At 39.7% G+C, this 19,946-nt stretch overlaps 2 protein-coding genes and 1 long non-coding RNA gene across 3 annotated transcripts in view; all 3 read right to left on the reverse strand.

Moving 5' to 3' along the window:
- Positions 1-1,596: 1,596 nt before the first annotated feature.
- Positions 1,597-2,636, reverse strand: LOC132165070 (uncharacterized). The gene is made up of 2 exons (XM_059575575.1): positions 2,587-2,636; positions 1,597-2,125 (listed from the first exon to the last, which is right to left on the reverse strand). Exons 1-2 carry the CDS (start codon positions 2,634-2,636, stop codon positions 1,597-1,599), a joined length of 579 nt encoding a protein of 192 aa, XP_059431558.1.
- Positions 2,637-14,716: 12,080 nt separating this feature from the next.
- On the reverse strand, positions 14,717-15,484 carry LOC132165071 (uncharacterized). Its single transcript, XM_059575576.1, has one exon. The coding sequence runs from the start codon at positions 15,482-15,484 to the stop codon at positions 14,717-14,719; it is 768 nt and encodes a 255-aa protein (XP_059431559.1).
- Positions 15,485-18,283: 2,799 nt separating this feature from the next.
- The window catches only part of LOC132165264 (uncharacterized), a 2,388-nt gene continuing 725 nt past the window's right edge, over positions 18,284-19,946 (reverse strand). The window contains exon 2 of the long non-coding RNA XR_009438479.1: positions 18,284-18,389. This is a non-coding gene — a long non-coding RNA (uncharacterized LOC132165264). The remainder of the gene's footprint in view (positions 18,390-19,946) is intronic.

Consider the following 19,946-nt stretch of genomic DNA (forward strand, 5'->3'; position numbering starts at 1 on the left):
AAAAAAAAAAAAAAAAAGGAACATTAATGGGTCATAAGTAGATTAACAATATGATCACACTCAATGTTCATAGAATTTTCATTGGACGTCTCTAATTGTTGTATGCTTGACTCATTTTGTACTTCGTCATCGCCTATACTGTTAATAGGTAGTAAATCATCATCATCATCATATGGTTGGAACTCAATATCCTTTATTGCATGCTTCCTAATGAAGTTATTAAGAGCCATAGATGCCACCACGATTTTTACTGGTTTATTATATGGAAAACTCGGCATGCAATGCAATAACTTCCACTTATTTTTCCAATCTAAACGTTTTTTCAATAGTGCATCTAAGTGATGAATGTGTATGATTAAAAATTTCATGCATACCCCTCGGTTGGCTTCCGCGACGAAAGTTTGGTAGATGATACTACTCCCCTTTGTATGGCCTCATGTATCCCTTCATGTGAGGATATCTTGCATTTACCCAGTAATATTTTCCTGCAAAAAAATATACAAATAACGGTCACAAAAAAATATTGAAAAGTATTTTTTTTTTTTTTCATGTATAATTCATAATTGTTATTTTTATTAAATACAAACCTCTAGGTGGGTGTGGAAATCGTAATTCTTCCTTTCGAATAGCTTTCAATAAAATACGTGTATCATGTGCAGTACCTTCCCATCCAGCCCAAACAAAGGTGAAACACATATAAAAATCACAAACAACCATAACATTCTAAGTAGGAATCCCTTTTCGACCAATATATGGTATTTGTTTTGATTGGGAAATTTTAACTGGCACATGGGTTCCATCAATGACTCCAATACAATCTTTGAAGTATGGCCAATACTGCTCATCATCATGAATTTTGCTTGGAACATCCCTAAACTCCCTATCAATAGGATTAATAATGTCAATCGCCATTCTCGAAACGGCCATTAAAACATGAGTAAAATGTCTACTAGCTGTTTCTCCTGAATGTTGAAACATTTCTTGTACTATTCTATTCCCAAACTTATGGCTTAAAGTATTCAAAAACATAGCTACCAACTCTTCAACAGTTAATTTCCTAGTATCTCTTAAATGATATCTTTCCTTCAACTCTTTACACAAGTTAATAAATATAAGTATTTCCATTATGAAATTTTGTTTACACCTATCAGGATTACCTTGTAGAATCTCCATAATCCACTTATAACCTGTTTGAGAAGAGGTCCTATAAGGTTCCTTTGCAATATGTGGCATATAATAGTCTTCAACAAATTCTACTGTTGTAGCTGCAAGAATAAAAACATTATTTTTCATTTTCATTTTCCTCTTCACCATAATCACTATCACTTGTATCATCTTGAGTACTACTATAATCACTATTGTTCATGTCTGTAAGGAAAACAAATAAAGAAATAAACACAAAATAAATATATAAGCACCCATAAAAATAAGAAAAAAAAATATCTATGTAGTTATGAAATATTATAATATACTCACCTTAGTACACAAATCAACACATAAAAAAAATAATAATAACATTCAAATAAATCCTCAAAACTTTTCAAATAGTTCATAACAAAACAACATTAAAGAATAACAACATTATTCCATGCTACGTCAGTTAATTTCTCTATTTCTCATTCGCTTGATAAAGTCAATCTGCAACCATGGCTCTTTAATAGTCACAAACATCTCTCTATGTGATCTCTTAAGAAATATCTCTGTTGCAAACTTAAGGATGTCAATGTCATTTTCTCTTTTAGCAATCCCCCGAGCAACATCCATAACCTCTTCAATATTACATCCAGGTTTATCGTAACTCTTAGATGTCACTGCATTCTTATTTTCTATTACATCACAAATACGACTCAAATGTTGACCAACGATTTGAACTCCTTTCTTTCTTTTCTTACATTGAACCGCAAGACCAAACTTCTTATTTCCTTTAGCCTGTGTATCTAAATCAGCAAGAATATCATCAATGATATGTGTATTGAGATTTGGTTCATCATCCAAAACGTCTTCACCTTCTAGAACATTGTCATCTTCATCAAAGTTGACATCTACATCATCTATGGCACCAATATCATTAGGAACCAACCCTATGGATGGTGCCCAAGATCCCTCCCTGGTGGTAGTTATATCTCTAAACAATATTTTTCACCTTTATAGCATAAGCCAAACCTGCCGTGCGAAACTTGGTTGCATCTGGAACTTCCTGAAGTTAGGTATGTGTAAAAATAAATAATAGACATTTTATAAACCATTTTTAAACAAAAACAAATAAGTAAAAATATAATACCAGCAATTTTTATTCCCACCAATCATCAGGCACATCAATTGTCTTTTTCACCGGATCCCATCCAGGGCCAGTTTCCTTGCCTATCAATCTCTTCCAAATGTTCCACTCTTTTTTGAAACTATCCCACTTGTTCTTTAGTTGTTTATAGCAATATTGTTTTCTAGTTTTTCATTAAATTTATTTATCACATTTTTTCATCCTGTCTTATTGAAATGTGTTCCTGTGTGGTTACCAGCATGAATCTCAGTATTACATATGTCAAGATAAGCTTCTAGCATTTTTTCAGTCCAAACTACTTTCTTTACTGAGTATCTTCTATAGCAGCAACAACATTGCTTTGACCTGCTTTACTCATGTTTGTCACACAATAAATAAGCTGATAAAATTATAAATGAATAGGCATGTTAAACATGATTAAAAAGTAATAATTTGTTTAAAGTGCTGGCTTTGATAAAATGCAAAAAATCATATTGATATGAAAAACACGCATGTCCACAAACGAAAGGGCAACAATAAGTAATATTATCTCAAAACAAGTAACTAGTATTAGTAGCTAATGTTACTTTTTGGAGAACTCAAGTAAAAAAGTATAGATCAGAGTCAACAATGGTATAAAAATCCACAGTAAAAGAAAAAAAAAACAAATATATTCTAGAAACAATTCAAAAAAAAAAAAAGAGTTGAAGACAAATCCTATCTACCCCACGTGGGAGCTCTTCGCAATGCAGACACCACACATTACCCAAGACCAGCTATTCCACGCGTGCTGCTCACTTGTTCTCTCTGCCTAAAGAACAATTATAACCTTATCACTGCCCAAAGCCATATTCTTTATCTTCTTTTCCCTTCTATCCTCTTTTTTTTTTTCTTCTCTCTATTTTTTCTAATACTCTTCTCTGCAGGTCTCTCTCGAATGTTTAGTTGTTTCAATTTACATCTTGCAAACTTCTTTTATATAGGTCAAGATTGGAGCAAAAGAGATGAAAATAATAAAAAATCAGACGAACTTACCGAAATGAGATGAACTTCTGCTTGAGTCTCGCTCCCTGTAGCGGCTCTCAACTATGGTAGAATGATAGGTTTGGTTGAAGGTGATGTTTATATATGGGTATGGTTGTCATTTGTTGAAATTTGTACGGGTATTTTTGTTGGTTCATATATTTTATTGAATGCAAAATGCGGCGCGCCTTTCTTTCCAGAAGTTCGTTTCCCCAGAAGCCTCATTTTCAAGCTTCAGCCCAAACGTGGTTTTGAGCGTTTAGAAACCCAAAACTGTTTGGCAATATTTTACCAAACAACCTTTTTTTTCCTGAAACGGGCTTCTTAAGCCTCAAAAGCTCGTTTTGGCCCTGCAACCACAGAGCCAAACATGCTCTAAGACTAATCCCCAAGGTGCCCACCAAACTGTAAACTCTACCAACGTCGCTTCTACGAGTGACGGCTTGGTGATGTAGATCAAGAAGGTGTTTATGGACATGGTGTCCGAACAGGCTTCCCCCATGTTCGGACACTGCTGTGATCTTGGAGTTATTGGAGTTAGTGTCCGGACAGGGCCTTTGGGGTGTCCAAACAGGGATGGCAGAATGACTTTTCTATGTTATTTTTATGCACATTTTGTTTACGTGTCCGGACACGGGTTATGTCCTGTCTGGACACCATTCGTAGAATTACAATAGCCGACTTTATTTTGTGTTTTATTAGGTTTAGGGTTTTAGGGGCCTAAATGCATGCTTATAGCCTTCAGAAAGGCATATTTAGATTATTATTAAGTTTGTTTAATAAGAATTACTCAGAGTTGAGTTTCTTCTTTGTTTTTCTTCAAAACCTAGAGAGTATCCAGCTTTTCAAGAAGATTTCTTAGATCCCTTGATAGTCTCAAGATCTAGAAGTATTTATCCACTACTTAATGTTGTTATTCGCTGTAGCCCACTAAGTCACACTGCATCAATTGGTATCAGAGCCCAAGTTACTTTCCATGAATGGGGAGGGGCAACCATCTGGCAGACTTGAACGAAGTGCACGTGCGCACAAAAGCAGCACGTAAAGAGCAACCAGCGATTCGTTTACGGCACATGGAATAGAGGTTTGGTAGTCTAACCGTGCAAAAGAAGGGGTGTGCGCGCACCCAACACGGGGTCCCCACTGATCACTTAGTCGACATGGATGGTCTGAATGTTCATCGTCGTCAACCAAAACCGCGGTACGCGAGGGCGGAAGACAAATCTATTGTTGAGATCATTTGCGAGCCTCAAACCCATCAACCAAGTCCATATTGTATGGAGGAGGTAAGGGAATCTGTGGATGAAGAGTGTCAACAATCTGATTTCATTAATAAGAAGGTTGGACAGGAAGAAGTTGAAGATCCTTCGCAAGGATTCATGGATTGAAATTTCCCACCAACCTATGATGAGGAGCACAAAGAAGATCTGAAGGACGACCCTTGCCATCCGACCTAGAGGAAGAGTACGAAGAAGATGGATCTTCTCCAATGTTTAGCAGCGTCTACCCCGAAGACGATGACCCAAGGGGAGAAAAAGGATCCACAAAGGAGCATGACGAAGATGAGTTTCTTCCCATGTTTGGCAGCCTCTACCCTGAAGAAGATGGCCCATTGCAAGAGGAAGAACCGATGGGTGACATCATAGATTATGAAGAGGTTAAAGAAGACCCTCCAGGTAAAGTGCCTAATTTTAGTGATGAAGAATTAGGTTATGTCGATTTCCTTGGTGTAGACGAAATCTTGTCGGATTCTCATGACAATGACTATATTGAGTTTTATACGGATGAGGAAAATTACATGTTCACAAGGGAAACAATGTCTGACCCATTCTTGAGTATCTTCATGGCATGTGGAAGGGAAAAGGAACGAGAGAAGCACGGCAAGCCTGAAGTATTACCAAGAGGTGTGTGGGGCCTTCACGACAATCATCAAGGTATCTCGATGATGAAGAGCATCACGTTTATTGTGGGGTGTTGCCTTGTCTTGATCTTGAGGAGAGGAGAATGAAATGAGTTGACGGGGCATCTGAAGGATCGTGAAAAGAACCGGCCAAATTTGAGGTCGAATTCTCTTCAATCAAGGGAGAATGATGCAGATCAAGAAGGTTTTCTGGACTTGGTGTCCGGACAGGCTTCCCCCATGTCCAGACACGGCTGTGGTCTTGGAGTTACTGGAGTCAGTGTCCAGACAGGGCCCTTGGGTATCTGAACAGGGATGGCAGAATGACTTTTCTATGTTATTTTTTTGCACGTTTTAGTTACGTGTCCGGACACGTGGTATGTCTTGTCCGAACACCCTTCATAGAATTACAATAGCCGACTTTATTTCGTGTGTTATTAGGTTTAGGGTTTTGGGGGTCTATAAATACATGCTAATAGCCTCTAGAAAGGCAGATTTGGATTATTCTTGAGTTTGTTTAATAAGAATTACTCAAAGTTGAGTTTCTTTTTTGTTTTCTTTTAAAACCTAGAGAGTATCTAGCTTTTTAAGAAGATTTCTTAGATTCCTTGATAGTCTCAAGATCTAGAAGTATTTAATGTTGTTATTCACTGTAGCCCACTAAGTCACGCTGCATCAGTTGATATTAGAGCCCAAGTTACTTTCCATGAATGTGGAGGGGCAACCATCTAGCAGACTTGAACGAAATGCACGTGCACATGGAGGCAGCACGTAAGGAGCAACTAGCGATTCGTTTGAGGCACATGGAGGAGAGGTTTGCTGGTCTAACCGTGCGAAATAAGGGGCATGTGCGCACCCAACACAGGGTCTCTACCGATAACTTAGCCGACATGGATGGTCCGAGCATTCGTCGTCGTTAACCAAAACTGTGGTACGAGGGGGCAAAAGAAAAATCTATCGTTAAGATCAATTGCGAGCCTCATACCCATCAACCAAGTCCATATTCTATGGAGGAGGTAAGGGAATCTATGGATGAAGAGTGTCAACAATCTGATTTCATTAATCAGGAGGTCAGACAGGAAGAAGTTGAAGATCCTTCGCAAGGATTCGTGGACTGGAATTTCCCACCAACCAAGGAGCATGAAAAAGATCCAGAAGGATGACCCTAGCCATCTGACCCAGAGGAAGAGTACGAAGAAGATGGTTCTTCTCCAATGTTTAGCGGTGATAAGTGCCGAATGTTGCACATTCAAGCCTCTTAATTTACATATGTTAATTCCTTAGCATTGTTATTTGTTTGATTTTATTTTGTTTTTGTGTTTGAGGTTATATTTAGCAAACCATTGAAAGTTGGGCTTACAAGGTCAAAAGCTGGAGCATTTTAGACTTGGGATTGAGCACAGCTGTTCCTAAGATCGAGCGCACCTGCGCTCGAGCGTTTGCGGCCCAGGATCAAGCGCACGCCTGCGCTCACGTGCATATCAGCTAAGTTCGAGCACACAAACTCAGGATCGAGCGCACACAGGCGTGTAGTGCATGGCAGGAATCCTTTCCCAACTTGGATTTGGTTTTCAGTCTCCCAATTTGACTGGGAGACTGACCTCCGATTTTCTCAGGGTTTCTAGGGTTTTTAGGGTTCTCCTAATCCCTATAAATAGGATTCTAAACATTGTAAATAGACACATCACTTCCTAAAGCTAGAAATCAGAAAATTATCTTTGGAGCTTAGAAGATTATGAGCGGCTAAACCCCTTCGTGGGGTGTTAATGTAACCCTATCCAAGCACAATAGTTTGATTGTATTTAATTTCTAGATTTTCACTTTATGCATGTTGATTGTATAACTATGAGAATTGCTAACTTTTGATTCCATTCTTAATTATTAAATGCAATTGTTCTTAAATTCCAAAATCAATATTTATGAAATTATTCTCTTGTCTTATAAAGTATTTTACTTTTGTTGATCTCAAATCATTCTTGTTTTCTGTGATTATGAGGATGATGGTTATACAATGGGTTTAATTGACATATGATCAATATGATTTGATAGGCCATGCCTAGGGAAGACAGATTGTACTACACCCTATTTTAGTGTAATTTAGGTAGACAGTCCGTGTCAACCGAAGATGGGTTACACTTATTCATTGATTATATGTATTCTGTTAAAAAATTTGATCATTTATACTTAGGGAAGATGGGTCGTACCGCATCTTAATGGTTAGGTGGACGATCTGTGCCAATCGAAAATAGATTATGCTTATTCTTTAATAAAGTAGTTTCTTGTTTATTTATAACATGCATAAAATGAATTTCTAGGATTAATTATGATTAGCCATTGTTGTGCGGATAGAGGTGAAGTCAATACCCTACACTCTTTTTTATTTTAAATCTCTTTTATTTTCATACACTTTAGTTTTAAAGAAAATCAAATCAATTCTCTTTTTAATTAAGTTAATTTTAATCTTTCAAATTTTGATAATAAAACCTCTACAGTCCTTGAGGATCGACACCCTCAATATAGCCCTATCCTACGGGATTCGTACTATTGCGAGTGGTACTTTTATAATTGATATTTTTGGTCACAAAAATACCACATCAATTTTTGGCACCGTTGCCGGGGACTGCTTAACGATTTCATTATCAAATTTTAAGGATTAATTTTAGCTTAATTTTTATTTTTCTGTTTTTCTTTATTTTACATTGCCAACTTTAATTCTGTTTTTGTGTTTTGTTTTTATTTTTTAGAATTCTCAAACAGGTCCTTAACTACCCTCTCAGTGACTGTGATCGAGCGCAGATCGAGTGCGATCGAGTGCACGGATGCACTCCAATAGGAATCAAGCCAGCAGCGCTCGAGCCCTCCCCTCATGCGCTCGCACCCATTTGCGCCAGCACGCTCAAGCGCACCCTTCCATGCGATCGAGCGCACCAACAGTAGCCTGCTTCCACAATCCCAGCATATCTAAGGGCCGTTTATGAACTTTAATTATTTATTTAGTTTATTTTTTTTACTTTCTGTTTTTTTTATGCTAGGTCACTATTCTTTGTCTTTTCCATTAATTCCTTGTGACCTTGAAATTGAACGCACTCTTAGACAAATTAGATCCCAAATGACTTCTAATTTGATAGAAGAGCATCCCACTGAGACCATGGGCGAAGCTAACCACGTGGCTTTAAGAGATTATTATCTCCCTACCACTTACACTACTCCCACATGTCTCTGGCTGTCGGAGGTTACTGCAGCCCATAATGAAATTAAGCCCAGCACTATACAAAGTTTACCTTCTTTCCTAGGGCTTAGTACTGAAAACCCTTATGACTTCCTCAGTGATTTTGAAGCAATTTGTTCTACCATTAAAATGACGGAATTCAATAAGGATTCCCTAGTGATTTCAAATCCCTTGTCGTGTCTGCTGAAGTCACTCATTCTCTTCTGCGATTTCAGGAAGTTTATGAAGGGCTTTTACTTGGAGACCGATGAGCTAAGGAGGAAGGTGGTAGAGTCCGAAGCTAAGGCGGCAAAGCTTAGGGGCCTTATAGCTGAGGAGGATGCTGATCTTCTCTCGGTGGGTCAAAGACAGTCTCTACTAGAGGCTTCACTCGCCAAGGCTATGAAGACTAGCTTCGAAGCAGTCTCCCGAATTATAGAGTTGGCTGGCGAGCTACAGGCCCTCCGAGAAGACCACCAAAAGTTGTAGGAGGATCACTCCATAGTTAGGGAAGACTTGAGTCTATTGGAGGAAAAGTGTTCCCATAACGACGATCAGAATACCGAACTGTCCAAGCAGCTTGAAGAAGCTAAGGCTAAAGCCTTGGCTCAGCGATCCAGGGGCAATGAATCAGTTACCAAACTAGAGATTGCTGAGTTTAGGCTCCAATTTTTTAAGCGTAGGCTTGGTGCTGCGAGGACTGAGCTCCGAGACGCTAAGGTCAAGGCCAAGAGCTACCTCAAGTAGCTATCCTCTGCTTCCTGGACTAGGGATATAGGATGGATCCGAGGTATCATCCTCTGCTTTGAGATCTTCCGTGCCTGGGCCTCAAATCCCAACTGCAATATTGATCTGAATGTCGTTAATACAGGGGATATTAATCCCTCCGAAGATGCCTTTGCAGAGATTATTAGCTTAGGCCAGGGGGAAATGCCAAATGCCGAAGGGATAGATACGATCGGTCATAATCCCTTCAAGGATTTCGAGGAAAGCTCCTCCTCAAGTAGTGTTGAAAGTTCAAGATCACAAGATCCACCGGATGCTCCCAGCGTTGATGAGGTTGAGGTTGCTTAGTGCCCCTAAAGGGAATGATTTGTAAAATATAGCTAAAAGATTTACCTTTTAGCTTGTAAATATATCTTTCGAAACCTTAATGAGAAAGGATTTTGTTTAAAACTGTTGGTTATTCTATTTCTTACAATAAGAGAGATTTTTTGTTTAATTTGCTTATTGTCTCTTCTTTTTTACTTGCAAACTTTAGAAAATAACTTAAGTTTAACTTTTAAAAATGAGCGTCAGTTTTGATCACTTGGACCAAGAGCCTCATGCTTCGTCTGGCAAGGACATAACTCAGGAAGCCCTTGAGCTCCTGAGGTTGCCCTTTTGTTTAACAATCTTAAAAACAAAATTTATAAATTGTTTGTGATTGCTTGGCCGAGTGCTCGGCAGAGTGCTTGGCCTCGGAGAGTAACTAGAAACATCCTTTTTTAGAGGCTTATGTTCTCAGTTTATTTCTCCGAGGTGATTTAACCTTCGAACAATCCTACTTTAAAGGTTTTATGTTCTTTAACAAGTTAAATTTAACTTTCAAACAATCTTATTTGAAAGGGTTTATATTTTTTTAGAAGGTTAAGTTCGAAAAGTGCTTATGTTCAGTTATATTTCTCGAACACATCCTCAGGAAAGTACCTCTGTTATATTTCACCGAGTTAATCTTGGGAAAGTGCCTTGGCAATATTTCACCAAGGGGTTCAGCCTTAGAATTATCCTACATGGAGGCTTTAAATTCTAAGTTGGGCTGAGTTTGGAGAGAGCCTCTACGGTTATATCTCACAAACTTTATCCTCAGGACAACACCATTGCAGTTATATTTCCCAATTATTATTTTTTAGTAAAGCGCCTTGTTGACTATATCTACTAAAACTTTGTTTGATACTGTAAATGCGGGAGATTCTTTATTTGATAATGATGCTTTTGAAAATTACAAAAGAAAAGATAAATCTCCCTAATGAACTTACAATACCTTAAACCATGTACTTTTTAAGGCACTCGGCATTCCATGGCCTGGGGAGGGCCTTGCCCTCGGAATCTTCGAGGTGATATGCTCCCGCTCTTCGGCACTTGATTACTGTGTATGGTCCTTCCCAATTGGGAGCAAGTTTTCCCTCGGCTGAGTCCTTAGTAGCAATGGTGACTTTTTGCAGAACCAAGTCTCTGACCTTGAAGCTTCGATGCTTGACTTTCTGATTGAAGTACTTAGCCACCCTTTATTGGTATGCTACCATGGTTACTTGGGTCTAAGCTCGTTTCTCCTGCAACAAATCAAGGTGTAATTGAAGGCCTTCATCATTGATCTCTGGTCAAAAAGTCTTTACTCGATAGCTTCCCGACCTAACCTCAGCTGGTATGACTGCTTCGGTCCTGAAAGATAGGGCATAAGGAGTTTCTTCGGTTGGCATCCTCTTTGTAGTCTGGTATGCCCAAAAGACTTCTGGAAGATCCTCGGCCCAATCTCCTTTGTGATCACCGAGCTTCTTTGTCAAAATTTTGAAGATGGTCGTGTTGGTGGCTTCTACTTGCCCATTCGCTTGGGGATGTCTTGGGGATGAGAAGTAGTTTCTGATATGGAGTTTGGTGCATCATTCTCGGAATGAATCACAGTCAAACTGTTTTCCATTGTTCATCACGAATGCATATGGAATACCATAGCGACAGAAGACATTCTTCGAGAGGAACCGCTCTATGCTCTTGGCTGTGATGTTCACTAAGGCCTCAACTTCTTCCCATTTGATGAAGTAATCCACAGCTACCACTACAAACCGAACCCCCCCCCTTTCCACAGGGCAACGGTCCTACTATATTTACCCCCCATAGCGAGAAGGGCCAGGGTAAGGAAATAGAGCTCAGCTCCTCTGGGGGTTGCTTGGGAATGTTGGTGAAACGTTGGCACTTGTTGCAATTTTTGACCTTTTTGTCGAATCCCGACTCATGTTTGGCCAAGAGAACCCCGTTCGGACAGCTTTGTGTGCCAGCATTCTTGCTCTTGAGTGGCTACCGCAAATTCCTTCATGGATCTCTCAGAGGATGTAATCACCTTCTTCCTTGGAGACGCACTTGAGGAGAGGTAGCATGAAACCCCGTTTATAAAGGGTCCTTTTACCTTGGTAAACCGAGTAGCTCTAGTCCTCAATTGGATCACCTTCCTTTTATCTGTTGGAAGAGTGCCCTTGTCCAGGTAATCTACTATATCCTTTTGCCACTCAGGCATTGTATTTATTGTCGAAACCGAGACATCCTTGGTTATAGCAGGCTACAATAGAATTTGGACTGGTTCCTAAGTTTCTTCAATGCTTTCGTCTGTTGCCGATGCTATCCATGCTAGGTGATCTGCTCTTTCGTTCTCTTCCCTTGGGATCTTAATAAAAAATTTTGCATTTCTTGTACTTTGGACAAGTACAATTTCATTTTAGTCCCATTGGCTTTGAATTCTCCTCAGACGTGTCCAACAATAACTTGAAAGTCCCTTATTAGTTTAACGAATTCTGCTCCCATTTCCCGAGCCAAGCTCAGTCCTACCAAGACTGCTTCATATTCTGCTTCGTTGTTGGTAGTCTTGAACTCCAATTTCAAGGAACTACTCAACTCTTCTCTGTCTGGTGTGATCAAGTCCACTCCGGCTCCACCATTCTTCTTTGTGGATGACCCATCCACATAGATTACCCATGTATCATCCCTTAGCCATTCCTTGGTCTCTGGTAGATTGGTGAATTCTGCCAAAAAGTTAGCGAGCACTAGGCCTTGATGGCATTCCGAGGGAGGAATTCAATGTCAAACTCTTCGAGTTTGATTGCCCAATTAGCTAATATGCCAGACAGATCTAGCTTCCGCAATACCTTCTTCAATTAATACTCAGTCAAGACTTTGACTGAGTGGGCTTGAAAGTATGGCTAAAGCTTCCTCGATGCAATGGTTATGGCGAAGGTGAGCTTTTCCATCTCCACATATCTTTTCTCGGCTCTTCTCAAGGCCCTGTTGATAAAATACATTGACTTCTGGACACCTTCTTCTTCTCGAACCAAATTTGTACTAACCGTTGTTGGAGAGACAGCTAAGTATAAAAATAATGCTTCTCCAAGAATGGTTTGGCTCCACAGAGGTGGGCTGGCCAGATACTTTTTCAACTCCTCGAAGGCTTCCTCGCATTCCTCGCATTCCTCAGACCACTTAAACGCCTTTCTCATAATCTTGAATAAGGGAATGCATTTGTTAGTTGATTGAGAAATGAATCTGTTTAGTGCTACAATCTTGCCTGTTAGTTGTTGAAGCTGCTTTGTGTTCTTCGGGGATTCCATGTCTAGTACTGCTTGGATTTTTTCGAGGTTGGCCTCAATTCCTTGGTTTGAGACCTTATAACTGAGGAACTTCCCTAAGGAAACTCCAAAAGCGCACTTTGACAGATTCAGCTTCATCTCGTACTTCTTCAACGTCTTAAACGTCTCTTACAGATCGTGAGTATGATCTAGGGGTAACACACTCGTCACGAGCATGTCATCAACATAGACTTCCATATTGCGTCCGATCTACTCTCAGAACATCTTGTTGACCAACCTCTGGTATGTTACTCCAGCGTTCTTCAAACCGAATGACATAACTTTGTAACAATACAAGCCTCGGTTAGTGATGAATGCGGTCTTCTCTTGGTTGGCTGGATGCATGTTGATTTGATTGTAACTAGAGAACACATCTATGAAGCTAAGTAGCCCATACCCAGCTGTTGAATCCACCAATGCATCAATACGTGGCAGTGGAAAGCTGTCCTTCGAGCATGCATTGTTCAGGTCAATGAAGTACACACACATTCTTCACTTCCCATTGGACTTCTTGACCAATACTACATTGGCCAACCAATCGGGATAGTAAACCTCCTCAATGTACCGAGTCTTAAGAAGTTTCTCCACCTCCTTGGCAATTATCATATTTCACTCGAGAGCTAACTTTCTTCTCTTTTGTTTCACTGGCTTCATCTCTGGATCCACATTTAGTTGGTGAAGTATCTCTTTAAGGCTAATCCCTGGCATGTCTTCATGAGTCCATGCGAACACCTCCACATTTTCTCAAAGAAAGCTGACGAGACATTCTCAGACTTTTGGGGTTCGTTGCGAATCGACCTTCACAACCTTGCCTTCCCCCACAACTACATATACCAATGGTTTGGCTAGTTCACCTTCAGCTCACCCTCTCTTTGGCCGCCCATAGTACTAATTGTTAAGGGTGCAGATCCCAAAGGGCCTGAAGGTCTCTTTAGAGAAGTGTTGTAACACTTCCTCGCTGCAGCCTGGTCTCCCTTGACTTCCCCAACTCCATCTGTTGGGAACTTCATTTTGAGGTGATAAGTTGAAGTTGTGGCTTTCAACTTATTCAGGGCTGGTCGACCGATTATTGCATTGTAGGCGGATGGTCAATCAACCACCAGGAAATCTACCATAATAGTTGATTGATTGGGGGTTGTTCCTGCTGTGATAGGAAGGGAGATGAGCCCTATGGGTTGGACTTGCTCTCCTACAAATCTGACCAGTGGTAAGCCAAATGGTTTGATTCTCTCTCGATCAATGCCCATCTGTTTGAAAACTAGCCAATACAAGATGTCAGCCAAGCTTCCATTATCCACCAAAATTCGGTGGATGGCATGGTTTGGCACTATCATTGTTACCACCAATGCATCATCATGGGGCATTGCTATCCCCTCTATATCTTCTGATGAGAATGACAGAATCATTGGGTCCTTCGTTTGGGCCTTGGAGGGCCTTTCAAGAAATAAAACCTCTTCTGTTTGCACTCTCCTTGCGTGAGCCTTCTTTGCTAAGTTAGACTCTCCTCCTCCAACAATCCCGCCGTAGATCATGTGGATTTCTCCTATCATGTCTTGATTCCGAGGCTGTGCATTAGCATCCTGAGCATCCTTCGGTTCAGTATACCGATCATTCCTCGGTTCAGCATCTTGACATTGCCTCACATTTCGTCCTCCTTCGAGGGCCTCTCGATTAACCTCTAGCAATAGAGGCTCTTGAAGATTTCTACCCCTATTCCTCTCTTCTGCTAGGAATCTCACCAATCTTCCGTTTCTGATAAAGCTCTCAATCTCTTGGCGCAGATGTATGTAGTCCTCGGTTGAATGACCATGATTATTATGATACTCACTGAACTTTTGGTTATTACGTTTTTGTGGAGGAGTCTTCATTTTGCTCTGCCATCTGAAAGTGGGATCCCTCCTAATCTCCATGAATGCCTCGGTTACAATGGTATTTAGTGGAGTCAGTCTTTGGACCTGCTACTGGTCCTGCTGGTGTAGTGGCCTAATCCTCAGTAATACTAGATTGGCCTTCTTTGCCAATTTCTTTGGATTTCTCTCCTCCTTTTTCTTCCCGGAGCTCTCCAATACTGACTTGCTACCACCGACCACAACTCGGGTGACGTCCTTTTGAGTCTGCATCAGAGCCTCGACGGTTTCCTCCTGGTTGATATCCTCTTCAGTTTTGCTCAAAAACTGGCGAAGAGCTATCGTTGGTTTCTTGGCTATTTCGGCCATCAGTGGCCCTTCAGCTTTTACCCCGTTCATCAAAACTAACAGTACTGTTTGTTCATTTGGGCTTTCAACTGTCAGCTTTTCCCAGTTGAACCTAAGCATGTAGTCCTTCAAAGACTCGCTCTTCCCTTGCTTCAAGGAGAGCAAGTAGGTGGGGTTCTTCCCTTTCCTAGTTGCAAGAAATTGGCTCAGGAAGAGACGTCTGAGGGTGTTGAAGTTATCCACGGATTTAACTGACAGCTCTTCGATCCACTCCTTGGCTGCTCCCTTCAAAGTCAACGGGAACGCCCTGCATGCAATCTCGTCGGGGGTGTCGTGGAGGATGAGATGAGCTCGAAAGCTTTCAATATGATTGGTAGGATCTCCACTGCCATCATATTTATCCACTCGAGGCACCTTGAGTTTGTCAGGTAGAGGGTGTCTCATCACACGATCGGTGAAGGGTAGATTGGTGTTTTGCATAAGATCTTTGGCAATCAGCCTTTCGTCGCCATTGGCCATCTTGTCTACCATCTCTGCGTACTTCCTCTTGAGATCCTCCACCTTAGCATTAACGGTGTTCTTGTTATGCCTTGTGTTGTGACATCTCTCATGATAAGATCTCTCACGATGCTCTTCGTTCTTTACAGTTGTATGATGATTGCCATGAACCGAGCTTGCGTCATCTTCATGATTTTGGTTTTGAGGTTGCTTCCCTCTGCGGATCTGTCCATGCCTTTCTCTTTCGCGCCTCTCTTCACACTCTTGATCCCTCTGGCTATTACGGCCTTAGCAACCATGAGCTGCATAGCAAGATCTTCATTTTGTTTCTTTAGTGCTTCTATGGACTTAGTCATCTGCCTCATGAACTTCGCAACGCTTTGATTACTAGGTGCCCCAACTGCACTAGTGGTGCCAGCTTGAGCTTCCAGTGGAGGGTGTGAACGTGTTTGCACCATCTCAGATTGCAGATGGTAAGAATTGATGAAAATAGAAATCCCACAACGGCGCCAAACTGTTGATGACAGTTTCCAAGTGGTGACGTGGCACAATCTTAGTGGAATGCCGCGATGTCCAAGGAATCGTCGGGCTGCAAAATAAGAACAATAGGATCAAAGCTACCGGTGGTACTCTAGTAGGAAAGCTCCGATGCCTAAGTTAGTATTTGAGTGAAGAGAATAAATGCAATTAAAAAGCTTAAGAGCGAAAGTTGCGATTACCCAAAAGATGAGTTGTGACTTGCATTTTATAAGCATGAAGTTGTTGTTTCCTATGACCGTTTGCCCCCGCATCCTTGAATATCTGTTGTGCAGTTATTGGTGAAGGATATGGGTTGTTGGGCTAATCCTTGATTTCAGTAGCCTGAGTCGTGGAACATGCAGTTTTGCTCTGTTGACGCCCGACGCGGATACCCGAGTGATCCTTTACTACGCGTGTATCAGCTGGGCGTTAACAGCTAGTCCATCTGTTGAAACGTGGGTGGTTGTTTGGATATTAGATAGATTCTCACGTTTATCTAGGAATCGTGGATTAGCTTCAGGTGAGATGACCGATCTACCATCGATAAAAGACTACGATGCCCTTGGTGGGTCGACTATACATCGGGCTTAGCCGACTAAGTCTTTGCCCGGATCCAGTCTTAATGAGTTTGTAAGGTAGATTGGGCCTAGGGGCTTGTTGGACCTTATGTGGCCGATCCATGACCTAACATTAGTAAATGTAACATGTAGGTATGAGTACAAAAATAACCAAAAATACAAAAACAAAGTGTCTAACATTGTAACCTGCATTATTTTAGAGAATTAAAATCATCACGTATCAAATATGAATTGAGGTTGATGTAGAAGGAAAAATAAATAATTGGGTCTTTTAGTTTTGTTTATATTTTTTTTAGTTTTTATTTAGGTTATTAATACATAATTTTATATTCTAAGAGTTAGTGTTATTTTGTAATTCAATAATAAGCTTGAGCCAAAGTCAAATTAGGGTAAAGGTTTTTGTTAGTATCTATTTAAGCATTATTTTGTACTCCAATAGAGACATTAGAAATCAATGAAGAGTAATATTTTCTAGCTATTAGCATGAGTGAGATACTCTTGTTTGAGATGACATTTCTCTTTTTGAGACATGAATCTTCTTCATTTTTGGTGGTGAAACTCTATCAAACTCTATTATTGGCCAATGAGATTTGTTCAATATGAACTTTATATTTTATTTTCTGTTTTGTGGGAAAATCTTTTCCCGTACTACATCAATTTTGGTATCGAAGCTTTATGCTCAATTGTTTTCTAAAACAATCAACAATCTGGGTGTTATGTTCTATAAGCACATTGGTATTTGCTGATGGATGAAGTTTGTTCGGCAATGGCGGATTTAGGAATTCATTCTATCAGGGGCGTTAATAAAATAATAAAATATAATGATAAAATAATTTTTTTTTGTTCTCTTTATATATTATATTTTTATTATAATATGGTAAATACAATAAAATAAAAAGAAATCATACCACAATATATGTATCACAAAAATCATATTTATCTGACTTCATAAATATATGCTAAATTTATATATCAGTTACTATGTAAGCACTAGTACAAAAGTAAAGGAAAAAACAAAATACAAAGTGCCTAAAATTTGAATCAACATCTTTTTTCTTAAAAAATGCATAAATTGTTTTTGTCTTGCCCATGATGTAATCTAAGTTTTTTCAGAAACCTGAAAAATTATTTATCTATTAGTTTGAATACTTCTCAAACTAAAAAAGGCTAATGAAACATACTCGAATAATATTATAATAAAATTAGTGGCATATTCCGATTGCTATTAGCCTAAAATGAATTAATAAAACGAACAAACATGAGATTGATAATAATCTTTTGAAACTCGTTGATGCTCGAAAAAATCCCAAAGTGTATAAAATACACCTTACAAAAAAATAACAATATTTTTTTAGAATAAGATAAACAAAATGAGAAAATGAGAGATATGTGTCAATCAAAAAGCTCCAAAAATTTCAGTCAATCATATTATTCATTAGAGTTTGTAAATTTCAGTAAATTGCCCAATCAAAAAGCTCCACAAAATCCCAATCATACTAGAAACTAAATGATTCAAGGTGCAAAATCCCAATCATAAAACATCCTTACTTTTCTAACTTCTAAGCAACCAACTATTGAAATATATACAAGATCAGTGTTACAAAATTTTTATATATATATATAAGATCATATCAAAGAAATGGTCCACACTCTACACCGCACGCACAGACTGCACAAAGCACAAAGAAACACGCACAGTGCAGGCGCTAGGCGTGCAGCCCAACAAACTAAGAACTAAAAAATAAAATATTTGTTTATCTTCCATTCTTCCTCACTTTTTCTAATCAACCTAATATATACAAAGATCAGATCCGAACAAATTAACAAAATATGAACAAAACCTGTTAGAACAGTTTTCAACACGGTGGATGCGCTTTCTTCAAGATCTTCAATACGTCGTCGTGCACTCCAAATCACTACAAAAAAGACAGCATTGTCAAGGGGTCCCCGGTTCCCCGGGGACACTCCGATGCCAAAGTCAGAAAGTTTTTAAGAGAAATATGGTGCTTCGGTGCACAATAATTCAATACGCTCAATAATATGTGTGAGGATATTTCAGGATTCAAGATATCTTAGTACCTTGTGTCGGGGCCTATTTATAGGCTCGGAGAGATGAAGTAGACTTGGACTGGATCTTCTTATTTGAATTGGTTTGAAAGTCCAGAGTTGAGATAGAACTCAACAGTTATCATGTAGAGATAAACATTCAACAGATATCATGTAGAGATAATCTTGAGTAGTCATCTTGTAGAGATAAGTAGGACATCTTTATTCCAATATTATCCTAATTGGAATATAAGACTATCAATTAATTAAATAGTCCTTGCTATTTAATTAATATCTTCATGGGCCTATCCTTAGCCATTGGGACCAGAATTTGGTGGGCTTGTAGTGTGAATTTATTCCCAACAGTTACCCCCCAATTCCCTTAGCCAAGGTACTTGGGTAATGGAAATTTAGTCAAAGCCTTCTGGCGGCTTGTTGTTTGACCTTGTCCGAGACTCGTGTCTCCCTAGTGAGTGTACTTTGAGCTCGTTTGTTGGAGCTCTTCAACTCTATTTTTGGCATCGCCTGAGTTCTCGGGAGCACCCCCTAGCTCTATCCTTTGCCCGGGGGTTAAACCCGTCCTAGTTTCGAGATACCCAGGGATCATGCCCGGGTCCCTCTCCAAGTCGTCAAAATAATCCACACCTGCACAATAACCTTTAAGTAGTAATTTATAAGTCTTTCAACAGACTAACATTTGTTCCCCGTTCACCTTGGGGTGATTCCTTGTTTTGTGATTGGATTGTCTCATCTTGCTTGTTTTTTTTAGCCTAAGGTTGTCTCCTTGTCTCATGATTGCCGAGAGTACCCCCCAATTATTTCCTTTGCCCGGGGGCTAAGCCTGTCATATCCTTGCATAATAATCTTAAAACAATAATTCACAAGTCTTTCAACAGACTAACATTTGTTCCCCGTTTGTCTTGGGGTAGCTCATTGTTTTTTATCGGATTGTCTTCCATTGATTGTTTTTGCCCAAGGTTTTCTCCTTGTCCTTGTTTATTGTCGGGTCCCTTTTTGTTTTTACCCAAGGTTTTCTCCTTGTCCTTGTTTTAGAGGGTTGTCTCCCTATCCTTGTTTCTGCCCAAGGTTTTCTCCTTGTCCTTATTTTAGAGGGTTGTCTCCCTATCCTTGTTTTTGCCCAAGGTTTTCTCCTTGTTGTCGAGAATGAGTCTTCTTGTTTTTTACCGGGTTGTCTCCCGTTAATTGTTTTTAACCAAGGTTTTCTCCTTGTCTCCGATGGTAACATATCTGGGGGTGACATACCCGGCTCTTCCTTTGCCATATCCGGGAGTGATATACCCGGTTCTTCTATCAAATATCCGGGGGTGATATACCCGGTTCTTCTTTGAAAT

This window comes from Corylus avellana, chromosome ca11, assembly GCF_901000735.1.
Source record: "Corylus avellana chromosome ca11, CavTom2PMs-1.0".
In the NCBI taxonomy this organism is placed as follows: domain Eukaryota; kingdom Viridiplantae; phylum Streptophyta; class Magnoliopsida; order Fagales; family Betulaceae; genus Corylus; species Corylus avellana.

What these genes read in the sequence shown, in the direction of transcription:
- LOC132165071 (XM_059575576.1), bottom strand. Translation starts at nt 15,484, where the DNA reads ATGGTAGACAAGATGGCCAATGGCGACGAAAGGCTGATTGCCAAAGAT.
- LOC132165070 (XM_059575575.1), bottom strand. Translation starts at nt 2,636, where the DNA reads ATGAGTAAAGCAGGTCAAAGCAATGTTGTTGCTGCTATAGAAGATACT. An exon ending in GCTGCTATAGAAGATACTCA is followed by an intron (nt 2,126 to 2,586) that starts GTAAAGAAAGTA and finishes AATATTGTTTAG; the next exon opens with AGATATAACTACCACCAGGG.